Here is a 19,519-nt window from a genome sequence, read left to right as displayed (position 1 = left end):
TATTTACAAATGGATTTTAAGGAAGGAGGTTCATTGCCGTCCTCACATAAGCCCGCCATCGGTCCCTGTCCTGAACAAGATTAATCCAGTCTCTACCATCATATCCCACCTCTCTCAAATCCATTTTAATATTATCCTCCCATCTACGTCTGCCTCCTCAAGGTCTCTTCTCTTCAGGTCTTCCAACTAACATATGCATTTCTAGATTAACCCATACGTGCTACATGCGCTGCCATCTCAAACGTCTGGATTTAATGCTCCTAATTATGTTAGGTGAAGAATACAATGGGTGTAGATTTGCGCTGTGTAACTTTCTCCATTCTCCTATAACTTCATCCCTTTTAGCCCCAAATATTTTCCTAAGCATCTTATTTTCGAACACCCTTAATCTCTCTTCCTCTCTCAAAGTGAGAGTCCAAGTTTCACAACTATAAAGAACAACCGGTAGCATAACTGTTTTTTTTAATTTTAACTTTCACCTTTAAATATCTATACCACACCGACATTAAATATATTATGGAAAAGATCCATACTACTTGATTAATAACTATAAAAATATTTCATTTTTAATAACAATATTGCTATTTTACTTAAGTTTTGTATAGATTACTATATAGCCGTCACTCAGTAAATATTATAGAAATGAAGATCTAACTTCAGATATTCTCTACGCCTACTTATATAACCCGAAAATGTTTTACTTTCATATCATCAATAAAGCATTAATCTGTATAATTTATTATTGACATATACTCACATCATGGCATTCACTATAATAATATTTCATTTTTAATGATAATAATGTCATCAAACATTCTTAAGTTTTGTAGTTTTTAATATCGAAAGTTTCCTAGTACCCGGTACTCGTTACATAAGCTGTTAAGTCAGCCATTGTTGTATAATCATAAAAGTCGTATATTTTCCCTGGACCAAAAATATATTGCAAACTGTTCAGAATCATATCTAGTAACAAACTATTAAAATTATTTTCAGAAAGGAGCCACTGTGCAAGCATAAAAACGACCTATGTAACGAGTACCGGGTACTAGGAAACTACCTTAATATCCAATACACAGACAGCTGTACTCAGAAAATTACACACCAGAGAATCTGACCTTTAAATTCTTTTAAGTAAGTATTGGAATTTTTAATAACCAATATTACAGAAACGTTCTGAAAAAGTTACACAAATGAAGATTGACATGTTGACATTATGATGTCAAAGAATCTGAGCCATCTGAATTCTAAATATGTCAGCAATCCTGTAGGTCGTAGCCTTCGTGTGAAATTGTTTATTGTAGTATGTTTGTGTTTTGTTTTATTCTGAAAAACCATTATTTCTCAAAACTGACGACAGATGGATTTTGGAAAATAGGAAAATGATGTAGGAAAATTAACATTTCACTGAAAACTACTATTTTTCTGAAAAACTTTGGGTTCCAAGATTCAAAATGAGGGGTCATTTATTAAAATCCGTTTTCTCGTAATTTCCATTACCAGTTAAAATTATATATGGATAGCCAATTAACCTGTTGTATTCTATAAGATACTTTGTCAATTTAAGGGTTAATTTTTCATCATTATTTCACCTTAGTGTCCCCTTAAAAACGTACTGAAGCTTATAGGTGTTGTCATAAAATGTATCTGGGGGGAAATATAACTATAAATGTAATTTTGTGATTAAATGCATATTAAAACCAAACACACATAAAATATTGAAATATATGAATCAAGATATTAAAGAATATGTAAATTTTAATTTGTATTAACTAAAGAACAATTTTAAAGTACTATTAAACACTCTGATGCGATGCTAATTACTCAGAAGAAATACTGGAGAACGATAACCAAAATAAGACTGAATTATCAATGGAAGAATTAATGGAAAGTTTGAAAAAAGACAGAAAAACTAGAAAAGCAACTGGAGTAGTTGACATACATTCATGAATATGCTGGTAAAAAAATTCCAGACAAGAATACTAAAATTTTTAAAAACATATATGCACAAGCCTACATACCAAATAAGGAAAAGGAGTACCATATTACCTTTATTTAAAAAAGGAGATAAAATAAATCTAGATAATTACAGAGAGATTAGTTTACTCAATACATGCTATAAGATATATGCCAAAATTTTAGATGAACGACTAAACAAGAAAGAGAATTATTCCTTTTAGAAAGCCAAAATTGGTTCCGAATGGGCAGATTTTGTATATAGTAGATGCAGCTTTTCTTTAAAATTACTACTTGAAAAATGACGAGAGTTTAATTTTGAAACACATCTCGCTGTTATTGGTTACGTCAAACCCTTTTTTATGATCAAAAAGACCTAAACTCATGAAGATCTTGCAGGAAATAAATATACCAAATATCCTCTTTCAGAATGTAATATCTACATAACACAATAAATATCAAAGTCAATAAAAATACTTCAAAACAAACCAAGGAGTACGAGTAGGCTGTTCACTGTCGCCAAGTCTTTTCAATAAATACAGTACATATTGACGAAATAATACACCTATGGTATAAAGATTATAAATCAGGAATTCAGATTAAAAAAAATACAAGATTAAATACGGTTTTATTTGCTGATGATCAAGTTTTAATTGCTACTTCCGAAGACAATTTACAAAGAGGTTTATTTAAATTAACCAGAATCACATGGCATGCAAATGTCAGCTGAAAAAAAATAGCATTTAAAGGCATATTTCCACTCAGAAGCAAAATTGTAGTTGGAAAAAAATGATCTTAAACTAAAGTAAAGTAAATTCTTCCTGTTACTTAGGATGTAACATTTCTTATGAAGGAGAGATAAATATAAATGAGAAAATTATAAAGTTTTTACAAATATTAGGTATGCTGAATTCCACCTTAAAATCAAACCTTGTACAAAATACTACAGGATAAAATTATACAAGACTCTCGCTCTACGAACTCTTCTCTATGGGAGCGAAATTTTGGTTTTGAAGCAAAAAGACATCAACAGATTAAGGGCAGCTGAAATGAGATATCTAAGGCGAAATGCCGGTTATACATTGTTCGATTACAAAAGGAATGAAGAAATACTACAGGGACTTAATATACAATTACTGGAGGAGAAAATTTCCACATACAGAGATAACTGACTGCAACATGTATCTGAAATAGGGTACCTCAGGCAATGCTTCAATATTACCCTCGGGGACGACGATGATCTGGACACCCACTGAAACATCTTCTGGACTCTGCCTAGCTGGAACTGAAACGGGTCAACAATGACCCAAATTCGTGTTTGGAAAATGATGGTGACGAAATTTATATTACATATCTATCATGAAAGAAATGAATCTCACGAAGATGACTTGTTTTTTTTTTCTAGTATACGTTTTATGCGGTTCACAACAATATTAAGCTCCTTGAGATAAATTAGCCATAGAAGACGAAGCAACCGTATCAAAAGACGAAAAAGGATTTTCTATTTTAAGAGAAAAAGTTGAACTAGCGCTTAGGGAAATGAAGAATGGAAAAGCAACAGGAGTTGATGGAATCCCCATTGAGTTGTGAAATGCTTGGAAACAAGAACGAAATTCTATCATTAGGCAACGAAATATATGAGAAAGGCGAATGGCCTCAAGATGTTACGGAGACGGTGTTGCTGCTAACACCGAAGAAAACTAATGCCAACAAATGTAACGAGTTGAGGACTATCAGCCTGATATCGCACTCGGTGAAGATTCTCCTGCGAATACTGAATCGACGTTTGTATTCTAAAGATGGAAGGACAGTTGGAAGAAGAGCAGTTTGGCCTCAGAAAAGCAAAGGTACAAGGGATGCAATCGGCGAAAGATACCTAGAAAAGAATAAAGAAGTGTATACAAGGTAAACTTGCTAATTCTAAATGAGGCAGTAGAGCAAATGAAAAGCTTCAAATAATTGGGATGCAGGCTACTATAAGCAGTAACATGAGCTGCAGCCAGGAGGTCAAATGGAGGATAGCAATGGCCAAGGAAGCTTTTAATAGAAAAAGGAGCATCTTCTGCGGACCTCTGGAAAAAGAACTAAGTAAGAGATTTGGGAAATGCTTCGTGTGGAGTGTGGCATTGTATGGGGCAGAAACAGGGACATTACGACGAAATGAAGAGAAACGAATAGAAGCATTTGAAATTTGGATATGGAGAAAAATGGAGCGTGTGAATTGGACAGATAGAATAAGAAATGAAGCTGTGTTGGAAAGAATGGGTGAAGAAAGAATGATGCTGAAACTGATCAGAAAGAGAAAAAGAAATTGGTTGGGTTACTGGCTGAGAAGAAACTCAAGGATGCACTGGAAGAATGGTGAACAGGAGAAGAGTTCGGGGGAGAAGAAGATATCATATGATAGACGTCATTAAGATGTATGGATCACATGCGGAGACTAAGAGAAAGGCAGAAAATAGGAACGATTGGAGAATGCTGGGTTTGCAGTGAAAAACCTGCCCATGGGCAGAACACGTATGTATGTATGTATGTATGTATGTATGTATGTATAGTATTTGTGGACCTAGAAAGGCGTTGACTGAGTAGATTGGAACAAACTGATGAACATCCTGAAGAAGATAAGTGTGGATTGGAAAGACAGGATGCTGTTTAGTAACCTATATATGAAAAAACGAGTCAAAGTCAGGATAAGAGAAGAAATGTCTGAAGGAAGTGAAATAGGGAGAGGAGTACAACAAGATGCCCTTTATCATCTACCCTGTTCAACATAGGCTATACTTGAAATATTTGATGAACTGTTTTCAGGACATGGAAAGGGTTGACTTGTAATCTGCTGGTGTTATTCGCCACGTTACTGCAGACGTCGCTGTTTAAGATTATTCGATATAGTTTTCGCCTTCACTATCAGAGTTGCTAATGTGATTGAATCAATATGTTAAATAATGCGGTATATTTCAAATGATGTCATGATGGATTATGTAACACTTGGAATCGTCATGATTTACCGAGATGAATGTAAAAATTCATTTTAAACAATATATACTTATAAATTCAACGAATTGCTATATTATAACCACAGAGCGAATGAGACAAACGGTTCACGTACAATGGGCCCATTCCGCAGGGGGTATCGCACGTAATTAACCTAGCTATAATACTGACTATCACGAAACAATTGTATGAGCACATCTTAAGGGCCTGCATCCCCGTCTACCGTTCATCTTACGTTATCTCTGCCGGTAGTCCTGGACCTTAATGACCATAAGGGTAGGAAATCCAGTTGCTTTGGAATGTGTAGTGTTCCTCCAAAGTACTGTCGATAATGAAGACAGAATGGACCAAAGGATCCAATACGTAAGGAAGCAGTCATTACCTTTTGCGTACACTAATTTCTCAATCTGCACGATTGGTGATTCAATTGCAAGCGTCAGGACAGTGGAGAGAATAATTGTCAGCACGAGGTTCTCAAGATATTCTCCAACCTGAAAATCAAAATTATATTAAAGGTAGGTAAAAAAAACTGCATCAAACGCACACTTAAGTACAATTTTTGGGAGAATTTGACTATTATCTAGTGAATGTCTTAAGATTGTATTATTCACTCCTATAATTATATGAATAATAATTGTCTTAAATTAACTGTTTTACGACATTTTTCTGAAAAACGGTGGCAGCTCGTGAATTAAAACTAGTGTGTACTACTATACCGGTGGAAGGTATCTAAATAAGATTATTTTGAGAAAGAAACCGGGGAGGAGAGTTATGTGAAACTAAATGTTAAGTCTTCATTCTTGGATACACTCTTTTAACACTTGTATAATCACTGAACAAGTTATAACTGCTTCACTGTGTTAGTATTATGGTAAATTACCTGGCTGACTAGTTTCGACGTGGTGTGCGTCATTCTTCGAAGTCTAGTGAGTTCCAACGCTATCTTCTGGTTTCCTGTTGTGAGGATATGTATTCATGATAGTGTCCAAAAAGGTGTGTGTTTTCAAATTCAGTTGAGTGTTCAGAATACGTTGTGGGTTTTTATTTGTGTGTCTGTAAATTTCATATTGTTCTAGAGTATCAAGTTTCTGTTTTTTTACTGGATGTACAGAGGGTGCCGAAAAATGTATACACTCTTTCAATGACTACAACTCTAAGAATTATTATGATACAGAAACGTTTCAAAATTAAAAATAATGTGAACCAATGTAGAAATCAGTCATTTATTGAAAGTGTTCAAATTGTTGGCCATTGTGGTCCAGGCACAGCTGATAACGCTGACCAATGGAATCCAAAACGTTCCTAATCATTTCGATTGGTATTTGGGCACATTCTTTTTCAATGGCTGCTCTAAACTCATCGATTGTAGCTGGTTTTGTGTTATAAACATTTTGCTTGACATGTCCCCACAGAAAAAATCCATCGGAGTCAAATCTGGTAAGCGAGGGGAGTACTCGGTACTACCTCTTCGTCCTATCCATCTGTTCTGCAGGTGGCCGTTAAGCAGGCCCTCACGTATCGTGGTAGTGGTGAGATGCTCCATCCTGCTGGAAGTACCGTTCTTCATTCCTAAACATCTCTTGGATGCGTGGCATGGCGGATTCCTGTAGCAAGTTGAGGTAAATTGCACCAGTCACGGTACCATCAAAAACGAAAGGTCCAATTAAACCAAATGCTGACAAACCACACCTCACTGTAACTCCTAGCAAGTTCACATGGTGTTCTACTGTCACATGAGGATTATTAGATGCCCAATAGATGCAATTGTGATGATTAATTGAGCCATTTAACTTAAACGTGGCCTCATCACTAGAAACGATCTTGTATGGAAATTGATTGTCCTACTCACATTTTGCTTGGTACCATCACAAAACTCAATTCTCCGGTCATGATCATCTTCATTGAGCGCGTGGACTAATCTTGGAATGAAACTTTTCCATTGAGCACTCTTCAAAACGCGATGGACACTCGATTTTGAAAGTCCTGTCTCACGAGCCACTTTCCAAACAGATTATCTAGGAGATTGCTGAAACCTTTCGATGACTTCTCTTTCTCTTGTGGGGCTGGTGGATGTTCGTGGTCATCCGGAATTGTTCTTATGGACATTCTGAACAGTTCCTTCGTCTTCAAACTTATCTTCCAAACAAGCAATTGTGAGTCGCGTTGGTGCATCTCGTTGAAACTCCATTCTAAACCGTCTTTGCACTTCACTTATGTTCTCAGTCTTCCAGTAGCACTTTAGAATGAATTCTCTTTCCTCAAAGTTTAGTCTGACTTCAGCCATTATTTTAAGCGGTCACACTTGAAAAAATATTAAAAAGTGAAGAAACAAATATCAAAAGTCCTTCAATAACTGTCTATTAAAAATACAAAATATTACATAGGTTACATGAACATATTCTGACTAGCGCTTTCGCTATTATAATAGCATCTTCAGGTCAGACTTTTGTGATGTTATGCTTTTCATATAAAGACATGGATAGACAAGTAACGTCGAAAAGTGTTAAAGTACATGACGTGAAAATATAAAAATACAATGATAAGAGAAATAAAAAGACTTATGAACAGTCTGATATATATATGGCAGTAAAACCTTCATGAGGTCTCAAAAATTAATACATAAAAGTATTTGACATGTGTGCAGGTGATGGATCACAATTTGGTAAAAAATATATGCAGCTTAAAATAGCGACACAGACAATAAAAAGAATAACAAATTAAAATATTGCTTTGGATCAGTCACCACGACGTAGCAGCACATTGTAAAATCTGCAAAAATCAATAATAAGTATTTAGTGAGGGATCTGTGTAGAACCAGAAAAAGAAGTGAATTGACGATAAAATACTTACAAGGTCTTTGGTCTTGGCGTAATAAAAGAAAATGATGTTGCTTGGTCTGTGGCGTAGTAGTGACTGGTGCAATGACACAGTATGAGAAACACGTCATGACGTAAGTGGAGGGGGGTACGTGCCGCAGTGAGAAGAGTTTCCATTGGCTAATTTAAATAAGGGGTTACCGGAACTAGGTAATTGTTCATTAATTAATGAAACTGTATTATTAAGCGATTTAGCTATGCAAAATTCTTAAGCAACTAAATTAAAGGTTCCATTACTGATGGGTTTTAAAATCTGTAAAGCGTCAGACATTTTTTGAAGTTCGTGGTTGTTCTCAATCAAATGGGTTGCGAATTTGAATTTATTACGATTGTGACGAAAATCTGCTTTATGTTCAGAATATCTAGTCCTAAAATTCCTTTTGGTTTGGCCAATATACTTTTTTGGGCAATTCTTACAATGCAGCATGTACACTCCACCACTGGCATATTTATCAAAGTTACAAATATTGTTTGAAATAACATTATTAAGTTTATTACCTGTTCTAAAAGAGACCTTTACATTTTATTTTTTGAAAAAATTATGCAACTTGTATGATACATTATTATAAAAAGACATTGTGTTCCAATATTTAGATTTTTTAGTATCAGTAAAGGGCGTGAGCGTAATATCTGAACTCTTGTTTAAATGAGACTTTCTTTTAGAAAGAAGTTTATCTATCAATTTTTTATTGAAACCATTTTCTATTGCAAGTCCTACTATATATTTATACTCTTTTAAATAGTTTTTCTTGGAAAGGGGGACATACAGCAATCTATCAATTAAGAAAACGAAAGTACTATGCTTATGAGACTGGGGATGGCTGGATTGACAGTGAATAGTATGGGTAGTGTTTGTGGGTTTTCTAAAGATATCATAATCAAAACTCACGCCCTCACGCAACATCATTTTCTTTTATTACGCCAAGACCAAAGACCTTGTAAGTATTTTATCGTCAATTCACTTCTTTTTCTGGTTCTACACAGATCCCTCACTAAATACTTATTATTGATTTTTGCAGATTTTACAATGTGCTGCTACGTCGTGGTGACTGATCCAAAGCAATATTTTAATTTGTTATTCTTTTTATTGTCTGTGTCGCTATTTTAAGCTGCATATATTTTTTACCAAATTGTGATCCATCACCTGCACACATGTCAAATACTTTTATGTATTAATTTTTGAGACCTCATGAAGGTTTTACTGCCATATATATATATATATATATATATATATATATATACATATATCAGACTGTTCATAAGTCTTTTTATTTCTCTTATCATTGTATTTTTATATTTTCACGTCATGTACTTTAACACTTTTCGACGTTACTTGTCTATCCATGTCTTTATATGAAAAGCATAACATCACAAATGTCTGACCTGAAGATGCTATTATAATAGCGAAAGCGCTAGTCAGAATATGTTCATGTAACCTATGTAATATTTTGTATTTTTAATAGTTATTGAAGGACTTTTGATATTTGTTTCTTTAAATTTGTTAACTTGTCGGACCAACATGCCTTTCAAATTAAAAAGTGAGTTAGTTATGAACTATTAAATAGTGTATACATTTTTTGGCACCCTCTGCATAGTATTTTCATGTCATTGTCTATGTTGCTATAGTTACGAGTATGATTGGAATTTGTGATGTGATCTGCGTAGCTTGAATTGTTGTATGGTTTGGTTATGGCTGTGATGTGTTCCTTGTAACGGGATTGAAATGATTTTAATGGAATAAATTTTATGCTTCAAATATTTGGTTACGTTTATATAGGAGTAGATCGAACAACATTCGAAACATGAAATATATGTTCCCTTATATAATTGATACTGGAGAGTTGGACGGGAAGAGTCTATACATTTACAGTCTTATCAATATCATCTTTTGAAATTCGAAAAATCATCTCGCAAATTCTTAAAGATTCCCTGCAGATTATACAGTTTCATTTATACCACTCAAAAGGCTTTAATTAAGGATATGCTAATTTTAAATAAAATCTTTTATTTATAAGCATAATTTTATAGTCATCTTCTAAGATTTTATTTTATAATTGATAATCAATGGTGCTTAATTATTACATTTTATTTTTATAACAATATTCATATTTAATTGATATTTATTTGCTATTAATTTCCGGATCCTCGTGGTCATCCTTAATTAAGGCCGGACGAGTTATTTCTCTCTCTCTCTCTCTTTCTCTAATAGACATGTAACTGCCTTATATATACGTACACTGTGAATAACTCATAAGTTTGTTGAAAATTTCTCACTATTAATCACTCTATGTATATATATATATATATATATATATATATATATATATATATACATAGAGTGATTAATAGTGAGTGATATATATATATATATATCGTGTATAGCAATAAAACTGCTATAGAACTACGTCATAGTTTGTCCTTATTTTATTACAAAAGGTAAGAGAATAATTGAGTCTTATTTCACCAGATAGTGTGCGCTAGTGTGCCACGCTAAGTATCGAGAGTACAATTGGGCCTGATCGATACCAAGCTATATTTTGATCAAAGAGTACAGCTACAGCAATTATTCTAATTATTCTGTGCTCTTTGATTTGTTGTTCTATGGTTACAAGGCAAACATTATCATAAAATGACAATCGATACGAACAGCTGTTAAAGAGGCGGTCATTTTTTCTGTGTATACAACTCTTAAACAGGCGAATTATAGTGTATAACAACAGTAAAGCAATTCCCATGTAGCCTATAGTTTGAGAATCGTCTCACATTTCATTAGTACTGATTCAGAGTTCTCAAATCAAGTTATCCGCCGATCCTCACGGACCACAGTATAAGAAGAATCAGTAGGGACAACTCTTGTCGGTATCTTGATGTTGTTGGTACGGTACTAAATTCAAGCTCAGTAAGATCTAGTTCTCAATGAATCCAACTATGTCGCTAGTATCAAACCACTATCAAAATATTAGTAAAATATTTATTTATTTATTTTATTGGTCAGTAATACGAATAATGTTGTATGTATATTATCTATCATTAATATTATGTCGCTAGGAAGTCAAAATACTTATATCCATTGTTGACGTTCATGTTCGCACTTCACTGCAACGGACGCCATGATGTATTATGTTGTACTTGGATCAATTTTACCAACATAAGCCTCAAACAGTGACTTGAACGTTAGCGTCAATTAGTGAATATTTTCATGATGATTGCATACGGAAGTAATTATTATTATTATTATTATTATTATTATTATTATTATTATGGTTATATTGTCATTCCTTTGCCTCATGTCTTTAAAATTATTAAAAGATGAGTAATGAATGTTTTCAATTAATATTAAATTGTGCCAGCACTGCGTAGATGGAGATCCATCTGGTGGAGGTTCCAGATAATACACCCGGTTTCGTGACATGCGCACTCAGAATTTGTTCCCACGAAATGGCTTAGGTGTCTTTACTGTATGTTCTCTATACTGTGCACGGACAATCAGAGCATCTGTATTGATGTTGACTACTATCACATCAGAGGCCGAAACACTAGGCCCACCTTGCTTAACGTAAGAAATACGTCGTCCTTCTTTGAAGTCCTTGAACCACCTAAATACTATTGCAGGAGATAGTGTATCTTCACCGTACGCTTGATTCAGCTTTTAGTAAGTTTCTGAGGCTGTACGCTTTAAGCGGAAACAATTTTATCGCTCCCTATTACTTGCTCTTCTCTCATCACCTCCATTTTGTGGCAATTCTACAACACAGAGCATTACTAGCAACGACAGTGCTGCCACCTATGGATATTATAATAAAACACCGCTCTTTTCAAATATTAAAGGTACAGACATGTAACTATTGAGGAAACTACTGGGAAAAATTCTGTCCTAGTCTTTCTTGATCAGCCCTCGTTTATCCATCGCTTATGCATGTCTTATTAGTAACTCTTTCTGTCCTAACTCTGCATAAGTATTGTGTAAAAATTATATATTATTTATTAGTAAGACCGTTAGCAAACATGTCGCAGACAAGATCGATACAGATTTATTTATAATTTTAGAAATATTTTGTAAATTCGGCAGTGATAATATATTATGTGATATTATATTATTATTATTATTATTATTATTATTATTATTATTATTATTATTATTAGTAAACCTTTAATTATAATTTCTGACTCTTCTCTTTATTTACAAGTTATTCGAAAAAAAAATTCTGTATTATACATAGGTTGTACTTTACATATTTAACTTGGTTATTTATTAAATTACTTGATGACATAACAAAACGTTAAAATATAATACGTACCTTTTCGGTTGAGCTGTGGTACATAGGCGTTTTTGTTGCGGCTAGACGTGCAAATATGATGTCATAGTGGATGACATACATAGCAAAAGTTAGGCGACCTAATGGTCGCCATATTTTCCAAGAGAGAATGTCGTTTGCTATACCTGATAACAAAGGATAAGACCAATATACTGTAAGTGTCACAGCATTATTATTACAAAAGATTGATTAAATGGAAAACTTACTGTACCTGTATATAATTGGACTTAAAAAAGTAATCTTAATCTAAAAATAAATTATTTTGTAACTTTACGTCAATTATGCAAAGCAGTGCTTATCGATTTCATTTACATATATTTTTGTGTGAAGTATTCATTTGGAGACTTAATATTATAAATTAATGACGTCTTTGGCAGGTATGTTTTTGGAAATAAGTTCTTAATATAATTTCTTTTAGGAATTTATTTTTTGAAAAAATAATTATTGAGTTATATTAAGTAAATTGTCATTTTTTTAAAATTATAATGGTGTCTTATGTTCTAGTATGAACAGTTATATTTAACTTGCAACAGTATCAGTGTAATTGACTAGTAGATGCTAAATAAGAACAAAATCTGTTTAATAGTTCAGAAGAAATTGTTTTACTGTAATGGACAGACTGCATGCCAAAATCCAATGTTATGCTACAAGGGATATCGAGAAGTTTGTGTTCGTGAAAATCTCTAAGTACACATTTTTGAAACATGATATTTTTCTCTTGCTAATTTGTGTAAAGAAAAAGTGAAAAGGGAGGAGCATACTACCTCCATATCCAGATAGGCAGGCGAATATTATCCAGGCCATACAAACAGACCATATAGGACGTGCTAAGGCATAGTATAAAGCTGCCTGAACAGCATTATATTCGTAGTCCTTTTGTAGAAAGGGATATAAACTGATATATACTAGAAATAATCCAATGATTGTCAGCAGCCAACCTAAAGTCACAGTGACCTGAAATAAAACATAAAAATATAAAAAAGTTAACCTAACATAAAGTAATTCAGAGGCATGTATAACGTTAGTCACATGACAGTTACAACAAACTTAAAATGAAGAGGCCTGAAATAAAATTCAGGTCTATCCAAATGAAGTTATGGTTGACAGAGGCGCAATTGGGACGTTATTTCTTTTGTTACTGTCATCGACCTCTCATTTGTCGGTTGTCTTGTCTCATTATGACAGGTGAATGAGTAGTGTCCTATTTTGTAACTAGAACTTTCTTGGAAATTCATGGTCTGTTTCTCAGAATAGGAGATTTCTGCCGCATAACGACTTTTTCATTTTCGAAGTAGACTCTGGGGAAGTGGTACATTTCTTACCTTCTATTCGCTTTTGAAAAGCATGCTGTACACTAATTGTTCCAATTAGCTTAGGACTGCTGATTCCCTTTTTCAAACGACACCTACATTTGAATATTTTTGTATATGTGAACAAAATATGAAACGTACAGCAGTTATTCAACCTACTGTAAATGTGATGAGAGAAATTATGCCTATTTCGTCTCGAAGAATTTCTTTCACATGGGCTTCAGTATATTCCACTATTCTCCGTGGCAAATCTCCTGCATATAAGGAGAACCAATCAAAGATCGCTGCAACGCTGTAGCTGGCTTGTGCGAGGGTGTGAGGTCTCGTGTGCGTGTGTGTGTGTGTGTGTGTGTGTGTGTGAGAGAGAGAGAGAGAGAGAGAAAGAGAGAGAGAAAATCAGTTTTCCGCGTCGTTAAATATTTTTATGCTCGACCATCCCGAAATGTAGTAATTATTCCTTTAATGGACCTCATTAAAGTACACCTATTCATTAAAGTTCAGGTTTTCCACCAATCAGAAAGCAATCTGAAAGCGCAAATCGACTATTCTCGGATATGCAATCGAAAGACAACTAGAGAAACGTCACGGAGGCTGGAAATCCAATACTGTCGCAGAAGGTTATGTTCTGTTACTATAATAATTAGCGTTAATTGTAAATAATATTCAAATAAATTCAATTTGTCATCTCGTTTTTCAATGTCTAAATCAATTTCCAGGTTATATCGAGATTAATGTTCATTTTACTCTCTACATTACATCAAGGTCAATGACATTTGTTCCTCGGAAAAAATCAATACTTTCGCGTCTGCGCACATCTCACAATTTACGAGATATTACACAAGGTCACTTCCGCTCCCCAGTCAGATAATAATATGAATACTTATGAATAATTTCAAGTTAGAAATATGGTCGAGCATAAAAAGTCGTATGAAACTTACCCATAATGGTAATTAAAACGCTCGTATGAAAATTATGAAACTCGCTTGCGCTCGTTTCATAAACATACTCGCGTCTCAATTACTATCATTATAGGCTCGTTGCATAATGTACTAATCACGTTGTAGCTCCTAAGTTAACCAATCAATCACGCTGTACTTTTTATGACTGATAGATGAATGTCTGAGGAAAGCACAACTTCGAAGTAATCTGTTCAAAATAAACATTTACACCTTCAAAAGTTGGTAAGCAGCAAACTTTTATGTTTTTCACGTTAGATGGGGGTCAAAGTGGGAGAAATGTGAACTCTTCTAAGGAGACTGAAACTAGTCAACAAGGTACCGTAACCTGGTATTTTTAACACATGAAAACAATATAAACTTTATATTCCGAATTTATTAGTATTAAGTCACGTCACAAATTTCAAGGGCTATCTGCACATGTACAGCACCGATTTTGTCGGAAGTTCAATCTTCAATGACACGATCGAATTCCTAACTATAGTCCATCGCAGTGGAGTAACGGTTAGTATGCCTGACCGTGAAACGAGCGGCTCCGGGTTCAGATCCTGGTTGGGACAAGGTACCTGGTTGAGGTTTCTTCCGAGATTTTCCCTCAACCCATTAATAGCAAATGCTGGGTAACTTTCGGAGTTGGACCCTGAACTCATTTCGCTGGCATTATCATCTTCACCTCATTCAGACCCTAGATAACCACAACAGTTGATAAAACGTCGTAAAATAACCAATTAGAATAAAATAAATATTCCTGACTATAAAAGAAGATTCGTCTAAGATACAAAGTTAAAGCAAACAGAAAGCTTCTTGCATGAAACCGGTAAGCATTCCAAGCGAAAAATTTCTTAAGAAGACTTTGAACTATTTCGAACCTCATTTACAAGAAGCATAAAAAGAAATCAATTGGACAACAAGTTTGCAACTTCAACTTCCTCGAAGTACGATTCATGATGTTTTGCATACAGAGCTAGAACTGCGAGCATAAAAAATACAAATTACACAGAGAATTATGGCCGAAGATAAATTTAAAAGTCTGGAGTTTGCTGAGAGAGTCTTGACATAGTTTGACGAAGACAACTCGTACGTAGATATAGCTCGCGCAAGGAACGATTACCGAAAAGCAATTGTGGCGTTGTTGTCTGTTTTGACGAGTGTATGTAGGCACGTCGAGTGGGCGAGAGATGCGGGCCGATGGAAGTACTGTCTCTTGCAAGAAGATGAACAGATGTGGACATCGCTGTGGAAATAAAGAACGTAGCAAGAGAAAAATTCGAAGTTAATTAAACGCGCAACATATGTTTACGAATGAAATAATAATAATAATAATAATAATAATAATAATAATAATAATAATAATAATAATAATAATAATAATACCCTGCGACACAAGACACTTATTCACATGCAATGAAACAAACTAAAGTCGTAATGTAACTATCACAATGCAAGACTGATTCTATCGATGTCATTTCTTTTCCGACTGTACTCTTGAATATCATTCAAGCTATCACGTGACTTTTCCTGTCGCCCTCTCTTCCTTATCGCATTGTTTCATTCGCATTCCTTCCGTCGGTATTCCTTACTTGCGAGACCTATAATGAGATTTTCTCCTGCTGCAGCTTTACAGAAATAAGTTTATTTTTCTGTTTAATCACTATTCCATGGCAATCACATCGTTCTTTAAAATATTGCAAGATAGTATATGCACTGCCAAAATCCAGTATATTTATTTCTGTTTGTCGTACACATTTTCAGTTACAATACAGACGACATATGCCTATTCCTCCTTACCTTTGAAAGTCCGTCAGCATTCATAGCAACTCTCTTTCTCCAGTCTGATGTACGGTAAAGCAAGTAGCCACACAAAATGCCTACAAACCATGAGGTGCATCTCGTGTGCGTGTGGAAGTAACTGTAGCCAAGATCAGGGGCTGTTCTAGAACAAAGAAAGAGATCATGTTGCTTAAAAACTACACAGCTTAACGTTCTTCATATTCTCCATCAGGAAATTTTCAGTATTGAGCGTTATTATTAGGCTCCGTATTCCAGCTACCTATAAACTGGAATGAAGTTGTATATGTGACGTCACAGTGCAGGTACAGATATGTTCGTATACAAAATCGGTATGGCATAGTTGCGCCCCGCGGTCAGTTGGGAGGCCTAGGCATGGCATTATTGCGCCCCGAAGAAACCAGGTAGCAGAAGGGACATGGCATAGTTGCGCCCCGAAGAAATCAGGTAGCAGAATGGACATGCCATAGTTGCGCCCAATGGGCATAGTACACACGAAAGTGATTGTCATAATATAAACAAATTACTTACAAATATTACAGTGATGGCTGCATTGAAATCAGGTAGGCCTAGTATATGATCAATTTTACTATTTAAAATAACATTTTTTATCGATCACACACAATAAATGAACTGCATTTTTTGTTTGTACATCGATATCTTAACCCTACGGTACAGGGTTTCGAAAATTGAAACTTAGAATCATTGTGAATTATTAACTCTTTACCCTTTTCACTAAACTTAACATTTATTTTAAATTAACCTCACTACACGCCGCAGACGGTATGAAAATCATTAATAAAATGTCAAAGACTGTTAAGCCCCCATATTCCAACGGCTCACTCATTTGAATATGTCAGTTAATAAAGTACTGTCAACTTCATGGTGTTCATTTTAACGGTAGGCTATCGATAATCACTGCATAAACAGTAGAAAAACAGTTAATAAAATATTGCCAACTTCATGGTGTTCATTTTAACGGTATCGGTAATAAATATTAAATCGCATAAGAAATCAGTAAGGTTGGTTGATTACGAGGTTCGAGTTTCCGTAGTATCTTTTTCTCTACCTATTTCATCGGGGCGCAACTATGCCATCCCCTTTTCTCTACCTGATGGGAACTGGGCGGAACTATGCCCACAAAATAGGGACTCTTTTTTATTTGCTGCATTTTATCTTACCGTGGGGCGCAACTATGCCCTGCCCTACAAAATAGTTACGCATCCTCTGTCTAGAAAGTCTAGAAAAATATGAAGATATTAACTCGACGTTTAGCATGGATTTGTGTAGCCTGCCATGATGCTCAGTGCCAACATCCCAATTAATAAATTAAATAATCTACATTTTAGTTAATTTCTAGAAAAGTACATAGAAAATTAGTGGATTTTCAGTGATTAACGACATATGCAATATCCTAATGAAATGCGAAAAAATAACAGATAATAGGGATATCTTGTACTACATCATGCACCAATAACGTCATATGCTATTGAAAGAATTTCTTGCAATATAAAATCATTTCAAGTGACATTCGCATATATTCAAGTTCCGTAACTTAGGAATGACGTCATTATTCACTGCAAAGATCACGACTAAAATGACTCCAAGTTTCACAACATACAGAATAACTGGTAATATAACTGAGTTATAAATTCTAACTTTCAGTTTTATTGAAGAGACCTGGACGACAAAAGCTTCTCAACCGAATAATAGGAAGCATTTCCCATATTTATTATGAGTTTAATTTTCTCTCGAGTGTAATTCATATTTATTACTGTAGCTACAAAGTATTGAATTTTTTCACCTTCTCAAAGAATAAATTTCATTATTATTATTATTATTATTATTATTATTATTATTATCATCGTCATCATTGGTATTATTATTGTTATTATTATAATTATTGTTATTGGTATTATTATTATTATTATTATTATTATTATTATTATTATTATTATTATTATTATTATTCGTCAAGGATGCCCCCTCTCACCACTTTTATTCAATATATACATCAACTCCATCATCAGATATTGGCGACTAACAATTCATGAAAACATCCCGCTCTTCCGAAATTGTACTCTAGATACATTATTATATGCAGACGATCAGGTTCTTTTTGCTACAAATGAAGACGAGCTGCAATACTCAATACATCACCTGAATATAATAGCACAAAATTTCAATATGAAAATTTCCCCAAACAAAACAAAAATTATGGCGTTCCAAGGTAAACAGCCAGTTAGGAGTAAAATTTGCATTGGAACCCATACGTTAGAACAAGTAAACTCATTTAAATATTAAGTTATAATTTGACATATTTACCTGTTACTGATACAGTATATCTGAAAATATTCAGAATTTTAATGGAGCCTTAAGAACCATCAACCAGGTTTTTACAACCACGTAAACTCAAAAAATATACTAGGTTAAATGCATATAAAGTTTAGCAAGATCTGTCCTCATGTATGGTAGTGAGGCCTGAACTGTCCGAAACTCAGATGTTCAACGCCTAACAGCTGCGGAAATGAGATTTCTAAGGAGGACTGCCGGCTACAGCTTGCTTGACCACAAAAGGAATGAACTAATTACAAAAGAATTGAAAATTACACCTATTTATGAACATCTCAACCACTATAGACAAAAATGGCTTAACCATGTCGCAGAAACCTGCAGAAAAGTATATTCTATTATCCATGTGCTAAAAAGGATAAATTTTCATCTTCCCTCTTGCTTAAAAAAGTCCCTTGTGCAGACGCTGGTATTTCCCTATTTTAACTATGCTGACATTTTACTGACTGACCTCTCCAGCGACAACAAAACGAAACTTCAACGTGCTCATAATTTGTGTGTACGTTTTGTAAGCAATGTTCGTAAATATGATCATATTACCCCATCCCTGGAAACAATAGGTTGGCTTAAACTAGATAAGAGAAGAAATTTACATTCACTTCTCCTTCTCTTCGAAATCTTGAACTCTTCTATTCCTTCGTATCTGTCGTCTCGCTTCACTTACCTTTCTTCCCACCACAATCTGAACACACGCTCTCGCCATGAAACAATACTAACAATACCATCCCAACGCACCTCCTCATACTCATCCTCTTTCACAATAGCCCTGCCAAGACTCTGGAATTCGTTACCTGCCAGCATCAGGGACTGTCGAAATAAAATTGAATTCAAACGCATGTAGGCACTTGGTCAGTAATTGAAACTCTTTCAGACATGGTTTCTTGTAAATAGTTCTCTTAATCTATCACAAAATATTTCAATATCCGGTAATTTCATCACTATAGAATTTTGTTATTGTAGGTTTAATTTGTAAT

At 34.4% G+C, this 19,519-nt stretch overlaps 2 protein-coding genes across 5 annotated transcripts in view; one reads left to right on the top strand and one right to left on the bottom strand.

The window, feature by feature from the left end:
• Positions 1 to 19,519, top strand: part of Bap111 (Brahma associated protein 111kD) — a 643,372-nt gene that overhangs the window by 260,652 nt on the left and 363,201 nt on the right. The gene's annotated exons all lie outside the window — the stretch shown is intronic.
• Positions 1 to 19,519, bottom strand: part of LOC138706344 (nose resistant to fluoxetine protein 6-like) — a 93,247-nt gene that overhangs the window by 1,870 nt on the left and 71,858 nt on the right. For both annotated transcript variants that reach the window (XM_069835514.1, XM_069835515.1), the window contains 4 exons: positions 16,194 to 16,338; positions 12,904 to 13,093; positions 12,122 to 12,264; positions 5,330 to 5,438 (listed from right to left, as the gene is read on the bottom strand). In XM_069835514.1, the coding sequence (XP_069691615.1) occupies positions 5,330 to 5,438; positions 12,122 to 12,264; positions 12,904 to 13,093; positions 16,194 to 16,338 (587 nt within the window). The remainder of the gene's footprint in view (positions 1 to 5,329; positions 5,439 to 12,121; positions 12,265 to 12,903; positions 13,094 to 16,193; positions 16,339 to 19,519) is intronic.

The sequence above is a fragment of the Periplaneta americana genome, chromosome 9 (assembly GCF_040183065.1).
Source record: "Periplaneta americana isolate PAMFEO1 chromosome 9, P.americana_PAMFEO1_priV1, whole genome shotgun sequence".
Taxonomy (NCBI): domain Eukaryota; kingdom Metazoa; phylum Arthropoda; class Insecta; order Blattodea; family Blattidae; genus Periplaneta; species Periplaneta americana.
This window is presented reverse-complemented; position numbering and strand designations above follow the sequence as displayed.